Below are 22926 nucleotides of genomic sequence, written 5' to 3'. Positions count from 1 at the left end.
TAATGTATTTTTATTTTAACAAATGTGATCATTTTGTATCTGCTTTTCCATTATTGCACTTTTGAGTGAAACAAATCCCACTACAAACCCAAAGGTAATTAATTTTCCTCTTTTCCCCCCCTTTTAGCTGGTGTCCGAATGATCTACCCAGCATGCTTTGTTCTAGTCCCTCAGTCAGACATTCCTACTCCTAGCTCTGTGGGATCCTCTCACTGTTCAGCTTCTTGCTTGGGTGTCCACCAAGTGCCTGCTTCCACAAGAGATCCTGCTATGTCTTCGGTTACTCTTACACCACCTACATCTCCTGAGGAAGTCCAAACAGGTGTTGTACTAATCTGTTTTATTAGCTCTAGTGGTAAATGGGTTCTCTTGAATATAATAAACACTTAAAAATAATTATTTTGAAATAATTTCACACTTACTGAAGTGTTTGCCAAGTACCTTACAAAAAGCTCTACTCATTCAGATTCCCAAATTGTTAATACTTGCTCCATCACCCTCTCTCTATGCATATATTCCTTAACATGGGTCTTTTTCTGAACCATTTGAGAACAAGCTGCAGACATAATGCCTCATTATGCCTAAGCACTAAGTCTGTTTCCCAAAATTAAGGACTCTCTTCTATATGACTACCATTTAATCTTCCAAGTCAGGAAATTAACATTAATATAATACTACCATCATTGCCCATCTCCTGTTCAAATTTTTTTGCTTTTTGTATTTTAAGTGAAGTGACCTGCTTTTTTTCCTCAAAATGTAAGTAGGCTTACCAGGTAGCTGGAGCAAGTTGTATGAGAAATCAAAGAAACAGAAAACAAAGTAATACTCTTTAACCTGCCTTTATTCTCCTACAATCAATTTTTTTTTGTTTTCAGTTGATCCTCAGTCTGCCCAGAAGTGGATCAAATTTTCTTCAGTATCTGATGGCTTCAGCTCAGATAGTACTAGCCATCATGGTGGGAAGATACCCAGAAAATTAGCAAATCATGTGGTGGATAGAGTTTGGCAAGAATGTAATATGAACAGAGCACAGAACAAGTATGTATTTTCATCTTCAAGTTTAAAAATTGCGTGTTGGTAGTTACTTGGAGATAAGAGATTTGAAAGTATAAGTGGTCATTCTTATGATTTTAATTCAAAAAAATTGATTTAAAAAAATTCAATTTTAATGCTTAATTCAATTTTACAAAAATTTTTATGAATTCTAAAGATTACATAATTTCAAATTTTAGGAGGAAGTATTCGGCTTCATCAGGTGGTCTGTGTGAAGAAGAGACAGCTGATAAAGTAGCATCCTGGGATTTTGTTGAAGCCACACAAAGAACAAATTGCAGCTGTTTGAGGTAAGTACTTTCCCCCCCCAGTTGAATGATGTAAGTACATATATGTGTGTGATAGTTTCTTACGCCATTGCATACTTATGCCCCACTTTGTTTGAGGTAAAAATATACAAACACAGTGTCAGGATTTTTCCCAAAAGAAAAAAATTTGAGGAAAATAAAAATTCAGTAATATGGAGCTAATTATAGAAGTACATAAAAATGTATGTCATAGATTCTTACACAGTTACCAGAGTTGGACTGTGAAAGCTTGAATTCACAGCCTAAAAGAATTTTATACTGAATTATGGAATATATAGTATCTGTAAGATAAGAGGAACACAAGTCTCTTGAGAAAACTGTTCATAAATAGCACTATGGTTGAGAAATTTCTCCCAAGTGTCCTCATAAAAAAGATGATGCATGATATACTAGATAAAATTTTTCTCAATTTTTTTTATAGTAAATTCAATATTGGGTTTTGTGCAGCAGTTTCTTATAGCATCCCTTTGGTCAAGCTGTAGGTGAAATGCTGAACTAAAAATCAGAAAATAAGATTCTACAAGGGACCAAAGCTGTAAAAATACAGGCTTTCTAATAGACTGTATTGATTGAAAGCTCAGTGGAAGAATGAATGTACATGGAATTCTTTAGGGACTTGGATGAGGTTTGGTTATTAAGGGATGCATATTGTATTGCCAAGAGTTTATTATTTTAGTCTACAGATTAAAGGTAGATCATATGCTTTTGCAGATGAGTAAACAAATAATGGCACTGACACCCCCTAATCAAGGACTTGTGAATAAATACGGTTTATTTATTGGTTGGAACCTGTGTCTCCTGCACTGACCAGCCACCTCTTATTGTCATGGTTGTGAGCCAGAGGGAAGGAGGCATGCAGGTTAGGGTCAGGGTTTTTCTTATATTAGCTTTGAATACAGTGACACCCCTTCAAGTGTTCTGGTGTGTTTTTGCATAGATTAAATTTATGTTTATATTTCTTTGGGTTAAAGACTACACTTTTAAATATTTGTCAACCTCGTTAAAAACTTGCCTCTGACCAGAATGGGGGGAGCTCTCACACTGTGTGTGACAATCACAGAGCACAACAGAAAGAAGAAACACTCCTCTCCTTTCCAACAAGGATGAGGCCAGCGAAAAACCATGGACTCTGTTTACTATACCCGTCCCATCTTCGTTTATTCCTCTATCAAAGTGTTGGCCTTCCCTTGCCATACAGGGAACTCACTCTTTGCTCACCATGTTTGTAGACCCCATATTGCTGTTCTCTGCTTATCCTGAATAAATCCATCTATGTTGGGGGTGGCATGGAGGTGGGCCATGTGCTCAGTCATTTCTGACTCTTTTGCGACCCCATGGACTATAAGTCTGCCAGGTTCCTCTATGAAATTTTCCAGGCAAGAATACTAGACTGGGTTGCCATTTCCTCTTCCAGGGGTTCTTTCTGACCCAGGGATGGTTGGAACCTGTGTCTCCTGCACTGCAGGTAGATTCTTTACCCCCTGAACCATCAGGGAAGTGCCAGGTTGGGAGTGCAGGTGGGGATGGAGGCGAACAACAAAAAAAATGCACCTGTGTTGTTGATAGGTTGGATTAAAAATATAGATAGATTAGTTCCTGTTTAACAGTTTAAAATAGTTAAAAGCTATACTCACCTTGGAGGGAAAAATCAAACTTAGTTTTGAAACGTAGAGATTCAGTGCATTATTTTGTCGGAGACCAGGGGTTGGCAAACTGATCTGTTGGCCAAATCTGGCTCACGTGGTTGGTATGGCCTGTGAGCGGAAATGATTTCAGTTTTAAATATTTGAAAAAAAAAATGGAAAATATTTTGTGAAAGTTATGTGAAATTCAAATTTATGTGTCCATAAATAAGAATTTACTGGGACAGAGCCACATCTGTTCATCCATGTACTAACTGTGGCTGCTTTTACAGAGTTGATTAGTTACAGGAGAGACTGTATAACTCCTAGAGCCTAAAATATTTACCGTCTGGTCCTTTACAGAAAAAGTTAGCTAATCCCTGGTCTAAGACCACTAGAATGCATAATGGAATTAGGCTTTTCTTTCCCTGTATTGGCATGTTTTGGTAGCAGCTCTTCTGTTTTAGTTTCTAACCTTTTTGAAAGATTTAGGTTTTAAGGCTATTTGCCTAGAATAGTTTTAGAGGAAGACACTCAAAGTTCACGTTGGTGAACATAAGTGTTAATTCTTGGTCTCTAAGCTAAACTTTTATTTTTAAAGACATACTTTGTCTCAGATTTCCAGAAATTCCTCCAGAATACAGAGATTTCATATGGTGAAATTTCATATAATCTATGTATTTGACTAACTTTGGTAATTTTACCCATCTAGTAAATAGTGTTTCTAATCATTTACTTTTTTACTATTGCATTTTGTACTTTAGATTCCTGCTCTACCCCTGCCCCTCCCCCCAAATCTGGTTCTTTTTTACTTAAGTAAGGCTTGAAATGGACTTTGAGCCACCATATGTGTGAGTCCTCTCCTGCCATAGAATATCGGAAGTAGGGCATACACTGATAACTGACTGTGCCAGTCAACCAGCTTATTATCAAATCTATCCGTATCTTTTCCCTGCCCTATTCTGTATTGCAGGGAATTACATTTTGTAGGCTTCCTTGCTTTCAACATGTTTTGTTGGTTTCCCCTCCCAACTTTATTGTGATATAATTGACAGTGATAACTGTATGACTTTTAAGATGCACAGCATGATGATTGATTAGGCTCACTTGTTTTTGGAGTTGACTAATTGGAGGCACTAACAGAAGATTAGTTATAATCTTAAGATTGGAAGAAACCAGGGTATTTCCCCACCCGTTTTTTGAGCCAGCTCCAGCAACAGCTGTGTCCCTTTATCAGCTGGTTCTTCCCTGGTCCCAGTTACCGTTAGGTAGTTCCTGTTGTGGTTCTAGCATCGTCCCAGGCTTTTGTGATCTGATGGGACTACATCATCTTATTGTCCTTTCAGTCATAGAAGTGATTGAAGCTCCTTGCTGTTACTACTTTCTCTGTTACCTCATTTTCCTGTGTTTTTTTTTTTTTTTTTGTAAATGATTCTCTGTAGTAAGTTAACTCTGTGTGAAAGATAGGACTGGACCTTTCTCTTGGAAATTGATTTGAAAAAAAAGTTGCATAGTTATATAAGCAGTTTGCATGAGTATATGTGATTTTTAAGAATTTAAATTATACAAATAGAGCTGAAGTACCCCTTGAGTGCTCTCTCTTTCCAAATCCTACTCTCTTCTCACTAGAAATAATTACTTGCCAGGTAAGTATTATTCTTTTGTGTGTGTGTGTGTAATTTTGTGTGTATATATGTTTTTCCTCCCAACACGGAAACATAATACAGATGTATTTAGCAACTTATTTTTTTCACTTAATGTGCCTGCAGTCTCTTCATTCTAGTTACTTGCGACTCTGCCTTACTGTTTTAAAAAACTTCTTGATATTCTACTGAATATAGGTATCATAGTGTTTTTAATCATTCTAGGATTGATGGGCAAATAGGTTGTTTGCAAAAGTTTTTAGCTTGTGTTTAACTTTTTAAAAATAAAATAACAATTTTGTGACTATCAGTTACTTGCTAGGTCTTTTTTTTTTTTTTTTTTTTTTTTGAAACACTCAGTGATAGATGATGTCCAAGGTTCAGGGTACAGTAGTGAACAGGGCTTCTCGTCTTATGAAGCCTGCATGCTAAGGGGAGGGGCAGATAATTAATTTGTTTTCAAAAAGAATTCTTAATCTTTTAAAATTAATGAGTGATGAGTGCTAAGAAGGAAATAAAATTAGGTGGGTGATGTGATAGACAGTTGTGGGTGAGGGGACCTTTTTAAATACTTTTCTTTAGACTTCAGAAGGACTACCAGTTTTACTTCCACTTTTTACATACAAAGGTATTGGTTTTTCTTGTGATTTCACTGATCTGAGAACTGCCCGTAAAATTATTTTTTTCCCATTATAATAAAACATAAAACATGAAAAACATAACATTTTAATTGGCATTTTTTTTTAGTTATTAGTGAGATTAAAAATTACACATTTATGGTTATTAGGCTTTAGTCTGGTGGAATGTGCATAAGAAAATTAGACTTTAGCAAGCTATATAAGTAGAAAGTGATGCAATTATTTTAGATATTAACACTGAAATACTAGGAACTTCAGTCAGTTGGAAACATAATCTAAAGGAGTCATTTTGTTGGATTGTACTTTCAGGACAGTTTCTTTTTTAGAAAAATTTCCCCTTTGTTGCTTCTAGTGTGAAATTCACTTGTCTCTAAAGATTAGACCTTTTAGGCAAAGGTCGATATAGAAGAAAGGGACTATGATTTGATGTTACCAAAGTTTTGGAGAGCCATTGCTGTTCTTATATAGCTCAGATTAATAGTTCTTAGCCTCACAGAAGGATACTTTTTGTATCCCTTGTATACTTGGAACACCTTAGATTATTAGAGATTGTTTCTCTCCTTAGTGCCTTGCATAACTTGATGAATTCTTAAATTTTTGGTTTCAGAACTCATTTATACTTTTAAAGTTACAGAGGCTCTGAATGTGCTTTTATTTATATGGGTTATGTCTGTTTATGGGGCTTCCCTGGTGGTTTAGTGGTAAAGAATCCACCTCCCAATACAGGAGATGTGAGTTCAGTCCCTGAATTGGGAAGATCTCCTGGAGAAGGAAGTGGCAACCCATTCCAGGATTCTTGCCTGGGAAATTCCATGAACAGAGGAACCTAGTGGGTTATTTAGTTTATGGGGTCACAAAAGAATAAACAACATGTGTGTTTATATAATTTTAGAGAAATTTTAAAGCACTGCTTAGTTTATTTTAAAAAAATAATAAGCCCAGTACAAATTAACATGAATAAAATACTTTTATAGAAATCAACTGTATTTTGGAAAGCAAAAAAAAAAAAAATTTACTTAGTTGACATTCTTTCATAAATGTCTTTAAAAATTAAAGTATGTTTTACATTATAAGGCACGTGTGGCTTTGGATACCATTCTTGGGCAGGACAGCTTTAGAAATAGAATTCAATATAAGACTAATACCTGGGTATAGGAAAAATGCATATATATATACACACACACACACACACACACACACGAATGTCTGGCTTAGAAAAGACAAGTTTCTATTTCAGTATAATTTTCTAACAACTAGAGCTATTTGATGATGGAATGCATTTCCTCATAAGGTAATGTGGTCCTTGTTGTTGAAAATATTCAAAGAGGGGGTAGGTAGAGAAGGGATTATTCTTAACATTGGGTAAGAACTACTGTTTATTTTTTTAATAGCCAGTAATTTTATTAAAATTTTAAATGCTATTAAAAAATAATGCACATCTATATAAAAATTAAAATGACAAGTTGTCCCTCTTATGTATGTATGTAGATCTGCCTGCTTGCTTTCATTTCTTCAAAAGGAATCATGCTATGTATACTGTTGTCTAACTTGCTTTTTAGAAAAACAGTTATCCTAGGTATCTTTCCTTGTCAGCACATAGAGTTTCCACTTTGTTTTTTCAAGTTCATAGTACTCTATAATACTGTTGATATAATGCTTTATTTGGCTAATCCTCAAAGCTGCACTCTTGCTGAAGGTTTTTAAAGCAGATCTTAAGTATCTTCATTTCACTCCTACTCCAGCATGCAACTCTTAAAAAAAGTCAGTATTTTCTTACATAATTCCATTATCATATCTGATAAAAGAAACTGCATTTTATTGGTGTCATCTGATACTTTATACAGATTTGTCTCAGAAATATCTTTTTGTGTTTAGTTTGACTTCCAGGATTCAAACAAGGAATGTAGAATTGATATTAAGTTTTCCAGGTCTCTCTTGTAGTGCTCTTACCCCTTTTATGACATGGACTTGGTTGGAGAAACTAGATAAGTTGTTCTCTAGAATGTCCCACATTACAGATTTTCTCAGTTTGTCATATATTTTAACTTGTTCTTTATTCCTTGTATTTCTGAAAATGGAAGGTAGCTCTAGAGCCATACCCTCCAATACCAGCTAGCTATGTTTGTAACCACGAGTGGCTATTTAAAGTAACTGGTTTTAAATAAAATTAAAAATTTAGTCCCTCCATTGCATAAGTATCATTTTAAATCTGCAGCAGCCACATAACATTTCTGTCATCACAGAAAATTCTTTTGGGCACTACTGATCTAGAGGCTTAGTGAGGTTCGGGTTTAATATTTTTGGTGAGAATATTTCATAGGTAGTGTTGTGTTGCTTTGTATAGTGTCACATCAGAGGAGACATGTGCCTGGTTTTCCCACTTTTAATAATGTTAAGATTGAGAAGATGGTGATCAGCCTAATGCCTTCATTGTAAAGTTCTAATCATGTGTTCTGTGAATAAAGACAGTTTTTCTTCTACTAGTTGTAGTTTAGTCGCTAAGTCATGTCTGACTCTAGCGACCCCATGGCTCCTCTGTCTGTGGGATTCTCCAGGCAAGAATACTGGAGTGAGTTGCCATTTTCTTCTCCAGGAGTTTTTTAATAGATGTTTTTTATTGGATTAGAGAGTTCTGACAAAATATGGTCCACTGGAGAAGGGAATGGCAAACCACTTCAGTATTTTTGCCTTGAGAACCCCATGAACAGCATGAAAAGTCAAAAAGATAGGACACTGAAAGATGAACTCCCCAGGTCAGTAGGTGCCCAATATGCTACTGGAGTTCAGTGGAGAAATAACTCTAGAAAGAATGAAGAGATGGAGCCAAAGCAAAAAAAACACCCAGTTGTGGACGTGACTGGTGATGAAAGGCAAGTCCGATGCTGTAAAGGGCAATTATTGCATAGGAACCTGGAATGTTAGGTCCATGAATCAAGGCAAACTGGAAGTGGTCAAATAGGAGATGACAAGAGTAAACAACAACATTTTAGGAATCAACGAACTAAAATGGACTGGAATGAGGGAATTTAACTCAGATGACCATTTTATCTACTACTGGGGGCAAGAATCCTTGGAAGAAATGGAGTAGCCATCATAGTCAACAAAAGAGTCCAAAATGTAGTACTTGGATGCAGTCTCAAAAATGACAGAATGATCTCTGTTCGTTTCCAAGGCAGACCATTCACTATCATGGTAATCCAAGTCTATGCCCCAACCAGTAATGCTGAAGAAGCTGAAGTTGAATGGTTCCATGAAGACCTACAAGATCTTCTAGGACTAACACCCCCAAAAGATGTCCTTTTCATTATAGGGGACTGGAATGCAAAAGTAGGAAGTCAAGAAACACCTGGAGTAACAGGCAAATTTGGCCTTGGAGTACAGAGTGAAGCCGGGCAAAGGCTAATAGAGTTTTTCCAAGAGAACACACTGGTCATAGCAAACACCCTCTTCCAACAACACAAGAAAAGACTACACATGGACATCGCCATATGGTCAATGCCGAAATTAGATTGATTGTATTCTTTGCAGCCAATGATGGAGAAGCTCTATACGGTAGGCAAAAACAAGACCGGGAGCTGACTGTGGCTCAGATCATGATCTCCTTCTTGCCAAATTAGACTTAAAATGAAGAAAGTAGAGAAAACCACTAGACCATGCAGGTATAACCTAAATCACATCCCTTATGATTATACAGTGGAAGTGAGAAATAGATTCAAGGGATTAGCTCTGATAGAGTGCCTGAAGGACTATGGACAGAGGTTCATGACATTGTATAGGAGGCAGGGATCAAGACCGTCCCTAAGAAGAAAATACAAAAAGGCAAAATGGTTGTTTGAGGAGGCCTTACAAATAGCTGTGAAAATAAGAGAAGCGAAAGGCAAAGGAGAAAAGGAAAGATACACCCATTTGAATGCAGAGATCCAAAGAATAGCAAGGAGGGATAAGAAAGCCTTCCTCAGTGATTAATGCCACGAAATAGAGGAAAACAACAGAATGGGAAAGACTAGAGATCTCTTCAAGAAAATTAAGAGATACCAAGGGAACATTTCATTCAAAAATGGGTGCAATAAAGGACAGAAATGGTACGGACCTAACAGAAGCAAAAGGTATTAAGAAGAGGTGGCAAGAATACACAGAAGAACTATACAAAAAAGAGCTTCATGACCCAGATAATTACGATGGTATGATCACTCACCTAGAGAGCCAGACATCCTGGAATGTGAAGTCAAGTCAGCCTAGGAAGCATCACTGTGAACAAAACTAGTGGAGGTGATGGAATTCCAGTTGAGCTCTTTCAAATCCTGAAAGATGATGCTGTGAAAGTGCTGCACTCAATATGCCAGCAAATTTGGAAAACTCAGCAGTGGCCATAGGACTGGAAAAGGTCAGTTTTCATTCCAATCCCAAAGAAAGGCAATGCCAAAGAATGCTCACACTCTTCATAATTGCACTCATCTCACACGCTAGTAAAGTAATACTCAATATTCTCTAAGCCAGGCTTCAACAGTACATGAACTGTGAACTTCCAGCTGTTGAAGCTGGTTTTAGAAAAGGCAGAGGAACCAGAGATCAAATTGCCAACATCCATTGGATCATGGAAAAAGCAAGAGAGTTCCAAAAAAACATCTATTTCTGCTTTATTGATTATGCCAAAGCCTTTGACTGTATGGATCACAATAAACTATAGAAAATTCTGAAAGAGATGGGAATACCAGACCACTTGACCTGCCTCCTGAGAAATCTGTATGCAGGTCAAGAAGCAACAGTTAGAACTGGACATGGAACAACAGACTGGTTCCAAGTAGGGAATGGAGTACGTCAAGGCTGTATATTGTCACCCTACTTATTTAACTTCTATGCAGAGTACATCATGCTAAATGTTGGGCTGGAAGAAGCACAAGCTGGAATCAAGATTGCCGGGAGAAATATCAATAACCTTGGATATGCAGATGACAGCACCCTTATGGCAGAAAGTGAAGAAGAACTAGAGAGCCTCTTGATGAAAGTGTAGGAGTAGAAAAAGTTGGCTTAAAACTCAACATTCAGAAAACTAAGATCATGGCATCTGGTCCCATCATTTCCTGGCAAATAGATGGGGAAACAGGAAACAGTGACAGACTTTATTTTGGGGGGCTTCAAAATCACTGCAGATGGTGACTGTAGCCATGAAATTAAAAGACAGTTGCTCCTTGGAAGAAAAGTTGTGACCAACCTAGACAACATATTAAAAAGCAGAGACATTACTTTGCCAACAAAGGTCCATCTAGTCAAGGCTATGGTTTTTCCAGTGGTCATGTATGGATGTGAGAGTTGGACCATAAAGAAAGCTGAGCTCCAAAGAATTGATGCTTTGGACTGTGTTGTTCAAGAAGACTCATGAGAGTCCCTTGGACTGCACTGTGATCCAGCCAGACCATCCTAAGGGCAATCAGTCCTGAATATTAATTGGAAAGACTGATGCTGAAGCTGAAACTCCAGTACTTTGGCCACCTGATGTGAAGAACTCATTCATTTGAAAAGACCCTGATGATGGGAAAGATTGAAGGCGGAAGGAGAAGGGGATAACAGAGGATGAGATGGTTGGATGGCATCACTGACTCACTGGACATGAGTTTGAGTAAACTGGGAGTTGGTGATGGACAGGGAGGCCTGGCGTGCTGCAGTCCATGGGGTCGCAAAGTGTCGGACACAATTGAGCAACTGAATTGAACAGAACTTTATTGGATTAAATTCTAGTACTTGCTAGCCGAATCTTTTTATATGAATAAGTATTGAATTTTGTCATGTTTTTTCTATATTTATTGAGATAATCATATAGTTTTGTTTTATTAATATGATGAACAATACTGTTTTTTTTCCTTATGAATGTTACACCTTACATTCATGGTGCAAATCCCATTTGATTATGATGTGTTCTTAATTTATGCATTTCTCAATTGCTTATCTTTTGTTACTGATTTACATCTGTGTTTTTTTTTTTTTTTTTTTAAGTGAAATTTATTGAGGTATAATTTTAATAGAGTAACTAACACTCATCCTTCTCAAGTGGGCAGTTTTGAATTCTGACAAATATATACAACCATGTAATCACCAAGTACATTTGTTTTCTTAAGAAATTTTATTCTATGATTTCGTTTTCTTACAGTGTCTTTGATTTTGGTGTCATGGTAATAATGGGTTTCTCTTGTGTCGTTTCAGCATAACTGCAGTTTTAACTTTCATGCTTTTTTCCCCTCCTGTACAATAAGAGGTCCCAGGCTCTGCACAGAAGGGTATCTCAGTATGTTCCCTCAGTGGAGAGGATTTAAATGGATAGATTTGAGTCTATTTTATACCTTTTTATCTCAACTAGACTCTTATCTCTATATTCAAATACTAAGATACTTAAATTATGTAAGGCAAATCACCTTTGCCTATCTGATTACATATTAAGTGAGCATGAGAGAATTGACTTTTATAAAGTTTTCTACATGGTCTTAGTTTTAGGCCACTAAAGAGAATTTTCCTATGTAAATTTAAATAATTTTTAGGATTATGTATGAAAAACAAATGACATGTGAAATTTCGAATACTGTTAACTTGTATACTTTGATACAACAGTTATGCTATTAATACACCTTTCTTTTAACTTTTCAGACACAAAAATCTCAAACCTAGAAATCCTGGACAACAAGGACAGGCACCATCTTTAAGTCAGCAACAACAAGTACTTCCGAAGCACAAGACCAATGAAAAGCAAGAAAAGAGTGAAAAACCACAAAAACGCCCCTTGACTCCTTTTCACCATCGTGTATCTGTTAGCGATGATGTTGGCATGGACACAGATTCAGCCAGCCAAAGACTTGTGATCTCTGCTCCAGACAGTCAAGTGAGATTTACAAATATCCGAACTAATGATGTAGCAAAGACTCCTCAAATGCATGGCACTGAAATGGCAAATTCACCTCAACCACCCCCACTTAGTCCTCACCCCTGTGATGTGGTTGATGAAGGAGTGACTAAAACACCCTCAACTCCACAAAGTCAACACTTTTATCAAATGCCAACACCGGATCCCTTGATTCCTTCTAAACCAGTGGAAGATGGGATAGACAGTTTATCCCAGTCTTTCCCAGCTCAATTCCAGGAAGCTGTAGAACCTACAATATATGTTGGTACAGCAGTAAACTTGGAAGAAGATGAAGCTAATATAGCCTGGAAGTATTACAAGGTCCCAAAGAAAAAAGATTTAGAGTTTTTACCACCTCAACTTCCAAGTGATAAATTCAAGGATGATCCAGTTGGACCTTTTGGACAGGAAAGTGTAACATCAGTTACAGAGTATGTATTTTTTTTAATAGTCAATTAAAATTTAAGGGTGGAAATGATGTAAGTTCTTAATAGACACCAGAATGGTTTCAGGGTTGGATTTACAATAATAAATCCTTTCAGTAGTTGAATATTAATTTTGGATAATTTCTCTACTGTATTTTTTCCTCAGGGGACCTCTTTATTATGAAATATTTTAGTCACAAAAAAGAGGAAGAAAATAATAACATTTATCCATCAACTAGGTTGGTCCATCAGCCAACTTAAGGATTTTACATACAATTAGCACTTTTGTATACTATTATTTTTCCTCTATTCTTCCTTCCACTATCCTGAATTTGGTATTTATCAGTTCTCTACATGTTTTTAGACATGTGGCTCTAGTTAATTAATTTCACTTGCTTTCAAGTATTTTCTTTGTTACGAATATATTAGCCAGAATTTACACAATTTATCTGCTCTCTTGAGATGGTATGTTGATCATTTTCAGTTTTTCACAAAAGATGTAGCAGTGAATTTTTTTGTACACATTTCCTTGTACACTTGTATGTAAGAATTCCTCTAGGGAATATAACAAAAAGTGGAATTGCTGTGCCATGGCGTATATTGATATTCAGCATTAAAGGTTGTTGCCAAATTACTTTCTAAACTGTACTAGTTTACACCCTCATCAAACAGCAGAGTATGAGAATAGCTATTCTACATTTTCCTCAGTCCTTGGTATTAAGAGACTTTTAATTTTCTAGTCTGCTGCATGCAGAATGGCATATTATTGTCTTACTATATGTTTTACAGTTTCCTAGTAAGGTTGCTGCTGCTGCTAAGTCGCTTCAGTCGTGTCTTACTCTGTGCGACCCCATAGACGGCAGCCCACCAGGCTCCCCCGTCCCTGGGATTCTCCAGGCAAGAACACTGGAGTGGGTTGCCATTTCCTTCTCCAATGCATGAAAGTGAAAAGTGAGAGTGAAGTCGCTCAGTCGTGTCCGACTCTTAGCGGCCCCACAGACTGCAGCCCACCAGGCTCCTCTGTCCATGGGATTCTCCAGGCAAGAGTACTGGAGTAGGGTGAGGTTAAGCAGCACTTAAAGTGTTTATGGGCCTATACTGTATATCATATTTTAGTCTATTTTCTTTTTCCCCCCTGATTTATTCCTTTCATATTCTGGTTATTAATCTTATATTGGTTATATATGCTTTGGATATAATTTTTTGTCCATTTTTGGTCTTTCACCTCCCTCCCACCCCGATTTATTCTTTGTATCTTCTGGCTGTTAATCTTGTGTTAGTTATATGTACTACAGATACCTTCCTCTGTTCAGTGGTCTGCTTTCTTTGTCCACAAAGTATGTCATAGGTACACGTTATGTATGATGTACTTTGGGGCAAAAATGGTCTTATTTTCAGTTCTCCCTTTACTTTCTCTGTTGTTCTGATTATCATCTGTCCCACAGCTTTTTGCATTTGTATCTATAGTAGGGTTTTTTCCCCTAATTTTTTATTGGAGTATAGTTGATTTACAGTGTCGTGTTAGTTTCAGGTGTACAGCAAAGTGAATCAGTTGGTGTTTTTTTTAAAGGTGAAAACCAACCATTATATTCATTTTACTATTATAGTCATTAAAACTATCTACCTATTTATCAATACAAGGCCAAGTAGTGTGCAGAGATTACATTTTCTTCTCTGTCTGTTGTCAGTGAAATTTTTTAGGATCTTTTGCTTAGAATGTTAAAATTTCACAAGAATATGTGTATGTGTATATATATGCACACGCACACATATAAATGTGATATTTTCATTCATTGCTTGTACTGTACTTTTGAGGAGGGCTGGTTTAATTTGAAGTCTTTTTTTTTTTTTTTTTTTTGTCCCATTACTGGAAGTTACTTTTTTCTTGGATAATGTCTTTGTTTTTTCCTCTATTCTCTGTGGAATTTCTAGAATTCAGATGTTGAACTTTAATATTTTCTCTCTCTTTTTTTTTCCTGAGAGGATTCCTCAACTTCTAGCTCTTTTCTTGTACAGTTTTAATATTTATTATTCATGTGTTTTTAATTTCTAAATTAAAAAATAATAGCACCCCCTTGTTAAATGTCCTGTAACTTTTTTTTCCTTTAGAAGTTCTTTGTTTTGGTCTTTTTCTTTACTATACTGATTCTCATCAAATTATTGTTTAATCTTACACATTTTATTTATTTGTTTTGGCTCTGCAGCATATGGGATCCTAGTTCCCTGATCAGGGATCAAACCCATGCCCCCTGCATTGGAAGTGCAGAGTCTTAGCCTCTGGATCACCAGGGAAGCTCCTCATCTTACACATTTTAGAATGAGGGAATAGAGGAGCTGAGTGGAAATTTGTGTGTAAAGATAGAACCTTGTCAATTGGCAGGACTTACTCATTCAATAAATATTTCAGTATCAATTGTGTATCAGTTCTAAACACTTTATGGTAGTGGGGTAGGGGATGTTTTGGAGCGGAGGCCTTATACCTAAACTTTCAGGATAAAAAGAATGACAAATCTTGTGCCTTCAGCAGGTTATTTATTCATTTTTCTTAGAAAAGGAACCCTTTCAGTACTGGGGCGGGGGTAGAGGAGGGGGATAAACTAGGAGTTTGAGATTAACATATCCATACTAGTATATATAAAATAGATTAACAACAAAGACCTGCTGTACAGCACAGAGAACTATATTACAATGTCTTGTAATAACCTGTAATAGAAAAGAATCTGAAAAATAATGTATACACACACACACACACACACGCACACACACACAAAACAGAATCACTGTACACCTGAAAGTAATAGAACATTGTAAATTAACTATGCTTCAATTTAAAAAATGTTTATTTTTTAAAAGGAACACTTTCTGTTTCTCCATTTTCAGCTTTTTGATTTCTTTCTAGAGATAAAAGTAGAAGTTTTCTCTGGTTTTTAGGCAGTTTGGCTCTCCTGTTGTTAATGTAGTTTGCCTTTAGCCCCCTCTTGCATATTCTAAGCTATGAACTTTCTCTACAGTGTTTCATTGATTTTTTTTTCTTTTTTTTTCATTTTGCTCGTGTTTCATTGATTTTTGAGCTTCCCTGAGATAAAGTAAAATGCCCGATCCATTTATAGCCTCTCATTTTCCCTACAGAGATGTATTTTCTTTTAAAGTTCCTTGATTATTATTTTAATAGATATAAATGTGTGCTTTGTCTAGCACTTTGAATTGTAAAAGCATACTAGTATGACTTTTTAAAAAATTAAAATTAATTTAAAATTGAGGGACTTTAGGATATCCTTATGATCATGGAAGACGACTAACTTAGTTACTAAATTAGTCAACAGTTCTCTTGAAAACAAATGATATGTTGGAAACAAGTAGTTCCCCTTTAAATTAGAATAAAATCCATAGTCTTTTCCTCATTTGTAAGGTTTCTACACAATCTCCTGCATACCTGGTTCTTCACTTGTGTTTACTACTCTCCTATTTGCTTCCTGACTTAACCACATCGGCTTTCTTGCTGTTCTGTCAGAAAGCTAAGGTCATTCCTCAAGGCCTTTAGAATTGCATTATGGGGCAGTGGGGGAGAGGGGACAGCTCACTCCTTTTTGTTCAGTCGAACTCGAAATTTACCTTCTCAGGAAGTATTTCCTTGACCACTGTAACTAAACTGTGGCTTCTCTTTAATCCCTAAGTGACTGCCTATCCTGTGAACTGCTTTCTTCCTGTTTTCCGTGTATATGTATATGTATATGTGTGTGTGTGTGTGTGTATATATATATATAATTACCTGAAATTACATATTTGTTAATGGTCTCTTCCTCCATTAGAATGTAAACTCTATGAGGGTAAGGATTTTGTCTTGTGTACTACTGTGTTCTTCCAGCATAAACACATACACAGGTTGTTTGTCACGACTGGGAGTATGCTGCTGACAGACATCTGTTACACACACACACACCCCCCTCCCAGGTGAGATTTGGCAATGTCTAGAGATAGATTGTTGGTCATGACCGAAAGTGTCCTACTGACATCTGATACACCCACACACACACACACACACATACACACACACACACACACAGGTGACATTTGGCAATGTCTACTGACATCTGATACCCAGACACCCCACACACACACACACACACAGAGGTGACATTTGGCAGTGTCAACTGGCGTCTGATACACAGACACCACACACACCCCTCCCAGGTAACATTTGGCAGTGTCTAGAGATGCATTGTTTGTCACGACCGGGAATGTGCTACTGCCATCTGATAGGTAGAGGCCAGGGATGCTGCTAAATATCTTACAATGTATAGGATTTTATCCAGTACAACAAGAAATTATTCTCCAGCCTGAAATGTTAGTCATGTTGAGATCCTTTAATGTCACGAATAACTTTTAACAGAAATAGAAATCTAGAATAACTTATTATATTAGATATGCTAACCATGTTTAATGGTTAGTTTCACGTGAGAGCTCTCCCATACTCTGTCTCTCCAAACCACAATAAAATACCTGGCATGGTCTTCTGTGTTTGTATTGTGCTGAAACAAAAGTTATTTTTTCTCACAGTTAAAGAGATCTTGTTGAAATAACTTATTAATTCAAGTGCCTGCTCTTAATATCACTTGAGATGGGAAATCATGAGGACTGGTCATCTCCTTACAGTAAATGGCAAAGCCAGATGACAGAGTCAGATGATGTCCCTTATGATTAAAAATAAATTCTCTAAAAAGAATTATAAATACCCTAAATTACTGTTAAACTTCCTTAATGGCATTTAAACAATCTTCTTAAATTCTTTGTAGAAGTATTCTATATTTTCAAAGATGTAATATGTCAAACACCTTTCTGGCCATATAGTAATCCATTCAAAAGCCTAGTTTGTTTTATATTAAAAAATTTTGTGAATTCCTATTACCCAGTCACTGTAAATTTCTATCATCTTTTTCCATACTTTGAGTTTTGAAAGTCTTAAAATGTATAACACTTAATTTTAATGAGGTTAATTAATTAAAAGGTTGTTGCAACTCCTACATTATTCTTTCTCCTTTTGTAGGAAGATTATCTTTTTAAAATTCATATTCCTCAAAGATGCATTATCAATTTGAATAAAACTGAAGTTTCTGTAACATACAAGATGCCATAAGATGTTGGAGTATAAGATAAATTTGGTCCTGGCCCTAAATGAAATTGTAATCTAATAGAAAATAATATTAAATTCTCTGATACAGATATATATGCAATATAGTAGGAACACAGAGTCAGAGTGGAAAATAATTCCATTTATAGAGATCAGAAGCTTTAAGTAGCTTAGTATGGAAAGATTATAGGGTGCTGCTCAATGATTTGGTATGTCATGATGAGAAATGAAATCTCAAGAGTAGGGTGGAACTGTATAATAGAGTAGCAAATTATTATTTATAAGGTGATACAGGGACCTTCCTAGGAAATTAGAAGGATGTAGTAGGGATGGATGGATTTTATAGATGTGGAGTAGACTAAAGAACCTTATGGCCAATTAGAATAGATCTATAATACAAAGAGTGGCAAGAGTGCATCAGTAGAAATAAAAAGTTTCTTTGTACTAGTTGACTTTTACAAATGTATGCTTTTTTAGGAAATAATGAAGGAGAAATTTAGACCTTTATTTTTGTTTAAGTGGCAATTCAGTTTACATTTGGCATAAATAAATGAAGTTTTCCACTGATTAGTATTAAAGGTTGTAATAGGTATTAATAATAAGTAGATAAAAGAAAGACATACTCTTTATTTTGCTAATCAGTTTTAGTTGGTGATGGCCACTTGTGAAGAGTAATTAATTACTTCATCATTTCTAAGCATTTCCTTTATTCTTAGGCTTCATGTGCAGGAGTTGATGCCAAATTTTTTAGTAGCTCGGTTCAGTTCAGTCGCTCAGTTGTGTCCAAGTCTTTGTGAGCCCACTAACTGCAGCACGCCAGGCCTCCCTGTCCATCACCAACTCCCAGAGCTTGCTCAAACTCAAGTCCATCGAGTCAGTGATGCCATCCAACCATCTCATCTTCTGTCATCCCCTTCCCTTCCTGCCTTCAATCTTTCCCAGCATCAGGGTCTTTTCCAGTGAGTCAGCTCTTCACATCAGGTGGCCAAAGTACTGGAGTTTCAGCTTCAGCATCAGTCCTTCCAATGAATATTCAGGACTGATTACCTTTAGGATTGACTGGTTGGATCTCCTTGTAGTCCACAGGACTCAAGAATCTTCTCCAACACCACAGTTCAGAAGCATCAATTCTTAGACGCTCAGCTTTCTTTACGATCCAACTCTCACATCCATACATGACTACTGGAAAAACCATAGCTTTGACTAGATGGACCTTTGTTGGCAAAGAAACGTCTCTGCTTTTTAATACGCTACCTAGGTTATTCGTAGCTTTTCTTCCACCAAGCAAGCATCTTTTAATTTCATGGCTGCAGTCACCATCTGCAGTGATTTTGGCGCCCAGGAAAATAAAGTCTGTCACTGTTTCCATTGTTTTCCTGTCTATTTACCATGAAGTGATGGGACGGGATGCCATGATCTTAGTTTTTTGAATGTTGACTTTTAAGCCACCTTTTTTCACTCCCTTTCACCTTCATCAACAGGCTCTTTAGATCCTCCTCACTTTCTGCCCTAAGGGTGGTATCATCTGCATATCTGAGGTTACTGATTTTTCTCCTGGCAAACTTGATTCCAGCTTGTGCTTCATCCAGCGTGGCATTTTTTAGTAGCCACTTTAAAGCAAAATTCCTTTTCTGATGTGTTAGAATTTAATTGGAGGAGAGAGAGGTTGGGTGGAGCTTAGCGTATCTCCCACACAAGATATATACATCTTTGACAAATATCTTTATTTTCTTTTTGTGTCTAATTATAGTTTCTTTGTTAATGATAACATCTATTTTAGAATAGTGGCTTAAGACCTTGTAAATATTTTTAAAAAGCAAAATTTCTGCCAAGAAACATTACAGTTGCTTTTTGACATATTTTTTCAAGAGTTTAGTTTTAGTAGAATTTGTGACAGCTTAAAATAATCTGCTATTCTGATTCACAAGGAATCTTTCTAAACCCTGAACAAAGAACTGTACTTGAGCATAGTTCTTATCATGATGTCTTGGTCAGTATTAAGGATACATCAGGATATCTTAACCATAATGTCCATTAGTAGAATTAGCTTTTATGTTGTATCAGTGATATATCAGATTTTTATTGTATGTATATAGTTATTATAATGCATTATTTGATCTCTAAAAGATAGATTTTAATTACTTTGTTTCATAGAAAGATGTCTATGATGAAGTAAACTTGCTTTGATTTACTGTATTCTAAATCTTTTAAGTTTTTTTTCAAGATTGTTTTTCTTTCTTATTTGATATCATACTTTAATGCAATACAGCTAAACTTTTGACAGCTAGCTTGACTCAGTTTAAGGATTGGTTCTGAATATTGGAGATGGTATTAGAAAAGGTACTATTAATTTTTTTGAGATTTATTAAATTCATTTCTTCATTAGCAATTCTTATATTATAGCTTACCTCTTTTTATAATTGCTAGTTCTAAAATATTGTTACATCTTGTCTGAAAGAATTTCTTTTGAATAAAGATATAAAAGCATAAGCTGTAAGCCATGTTAAATTCTCTACAAATACTTTTTAGGGTAGTGTGCTGCTTTGTCATAGTGAAAAGAAGGAGATACAGTTAATTAATAAAAGTAATTTTGGTTTGCTTTGGGCATTACAAAGGTTCCTGTTCATGGTTGTACCTAATCATTCTTTTCCAGTTTGTCTGTATTTACTTTTATATCTGACTGAAATTATCTCTGTAGTTAACAATTTGGCTTTATGTGAAAGTTCCTTTTAGAAAAGGAGAGGTGTGTTGTTCCTGTTCACAAAAGTGTCTGTGTACTTTATAATTGGATAGTGATGAAATGCTAACCTGAGTTTTTAATCTGGCTTATCTTTAAAAAAAATCACAGTTTTTATTTCTTTTATCAGTTTTAAATACAGAAGGATGTATAATGTAAATAATTTACATTTTTCATTTATTGTGACTTTGATACTCTTGATATCATTGACTTCATTTCAGTTCTTTGCTGTGAGAACCCTTCAATAAAATAACAAAAAGTTGTCTTTAGGTATTGCATTTGGTTTACTCATTTTTATTCCTAAAATAGCCCTGTGCAGTAGGATTTTTCTTTTTAATGTTACTGCCCACTAGCTTAACAACTACTTATGTGAACAGTGTGGCAGTTTTTATGCTTCTGCCAGAGGACAACTTAATATGAAAATAGTTGTTTTATTCACCTCAACACAGAGTAGTCATTCAGGTTAGTGACTGGGGATGAGGGGTAGGTTCTTATACTTTCCCCCTATGAATAGTTATGTGTATTTGCATATTTAAAATCTTCCCTGCCCTAACCCTGCCACTATCTGACCATTTCTTCCAACATAATTTTCACATCCAAGTCAGAGAGCACACCCTCTGGTTCCTGTTTCATGACTTTAAGTATTAAATAAGAAAATGCATGTCAAAGTAGATAGAAATACTATTTTAATGATTTATGTTGGTATCTAATAGACATTTCAGGAAACATTTGGCATCTAATATGGTGAGATAGAAAACTTCTCTTAAGAAATAAATGCTTATTTATAGAACAGAACCATTCTAATAGATAAACTGTAAAACATACCCCATTGACAGTTGGGTTAGCACTATGTTCCTATGGAAAAAGGTTTTGTATATTTGAGATTTCAGTTTGAGGATAAATCTGAGGCACATTGAGATTATAGTGACATATATCATATTTGATAGCATTGTGAGAAAATGTCAGTTATTCTTTTGATTACCTCTATTTCAAACCTTAGTTTATAGGGTATAGAGTGCTTCTAGGGCTGGACATTGGTGAATAGATTAGCTAGCTATGATAGCTCTGTCATTCAGATAGTTTATAAACTAGCAAATACCTCATTGATTCCAAACCTTATTTCTCTTATGATTTTTTTGTCTTAATATCCAGAACAGACAAGGAGCAGCAGTAGTATCATTTTCTGACAAATAAATATGATTTACTTCAAAGTACAACATACTGTACCTTAGAATTATTAATGCAAACACAGTATCTCAATCCTCTGTGGCTTTTAGATTTCATGTATTAATTTAGCAAGTATTTATTGAGCACTTACTATGTCCCAGGCACTACTCTAGGCATTTGGGACAGTTCAGTAAACAGACAAAATCCCTGACATTTAGAGGCTTATAGTCCAGTGGAGTGACAGACAACCATGAGCATAAACAAATGACATAGTATGTTAAGAGATAAATGCTATGGAGGGAAAAGTAAAGCCAGATAAGGGGGATCAATGTTGAGATAGTGGATTTACTTTAAATAAAGTCTCATAAATAGGTGACATGACTTGAAGGAAGTGAGGGAGTTGACCATGCAGATAGATAATTGGAGGAAGAAAGTTCCAGATAAAAAGAACAGTCCAGAGTGTGTCTCACCTGTTGAGGAATATCAAGGAAGCCCTTGAAAGAACAGTGAGAGAGGGAGGAATAGAATAGTAGAAGATGAAGGGAAAAGGGGAGACAGATCATGGAAAGCTTTGATAGGATATTATAAGGACTTTGTTTTTTACTCAGGGTAAAATAGTCATTGCAGGATTTTAAGCATTATCTGACTAGAAGCCGGGCTGCCATTGTTACGGTAGTGTGGGAATCTCAGCTTTGCAAGCCATAGAGAAAATGAATTTAGGAGTCTAAAAGTGTCATACAAACCGAAAATGAATCATTTTTCTATTCACACTCACCAAGCACCTTGGTCTTCAGACATGTAAAAGTCCTGATGATCATTTCCAGGGTTTTGTGATGCAATCAGTTTGTTGTGACTTCTTTTGCTAATAAGCCTTAGATTTCACTTTTTTCTGGTCTCTGTTTCTAGTAGTTCATCTTTCTAAATTCAGTGTTGTCTTCTTGCCTGTTCTGTTGTTCTTTGTCATTTTATTGGATATTTTAGGAGAGTATAGAGGTACTTGATCATTCATGAAGTGGAACCAGAAGACTAATAACTTATTTTCCAATGTGATTAGTAAAAACCTCTGAGATAACTTGTGCTGAAACTCCACTTGACATTATAAAAGTTTTGCTAGAATTATTTACAGTTGACAAATTGTTATTTTCATGAAATACAAATCAGCCTCTTAAACTTTTTAAACTTAAAGTATATCCACTCATGGCAGTAGGAAAAGGATAATCACTTTCATTGTATAAAGGTGTAAAGGTATAAACTGTATAGAAGTAGATACAAATTATTATAAAGGTATTATATAAAGGTATAAATTGTATAAAAGT

General features: G+C 35.8%; 1 protein-coding gene across 2 annotated transcripts in view; it reads left to right on the top strand.

The window, feature by feature from the left end:
• MED13 (mediator complex subunit 13) overlaps positions 1–22926 on the top strand; it is a 97762-nt gene that overhangs the window by 31115 nt on the left and 43721 nt on the right. For both annotated transcript variants that reach the window (XM_055577431.1, XM_055577432.1), the window contains exons 6-9: positions 128–322; positions 876–1038; positions 1233–1343; positions 11901–12584. In XM_055577431.1, the coding sequence (XP_055433406.1) occupies positions 128–322; positions 876–1038; positions 1233–1343; positions 11901–12584 (1153 nt within the window). The remainder of the gene's footprint in view (positions 1–127; positions 323–875; positions 1039–1232; positions 1344–11900; positions 12585–22926) is intronic.

This window comes from Bubalus kerabau, chromosome 4, assembly GCF_029407905.1.
Source record: "Bubalus kerabau isolate K-KA32 ecotype Philippines breed swamp buffalo chromosome 4, PCC_UOA_SB_1v2, whole genome shotgun sequence".
Classification (NCBI taxonomy): Eukaryota; Metazoa; Chordata; class Mammalia; order Artiodactyla; family Bovidae; genus Bubalus; species Bubalus kerabau.
The sequence above is the reverse complement of the archived record's forward strand: the minus strand, read 5'-3'. Positions and strand labels throughout refer to the sequence as shown.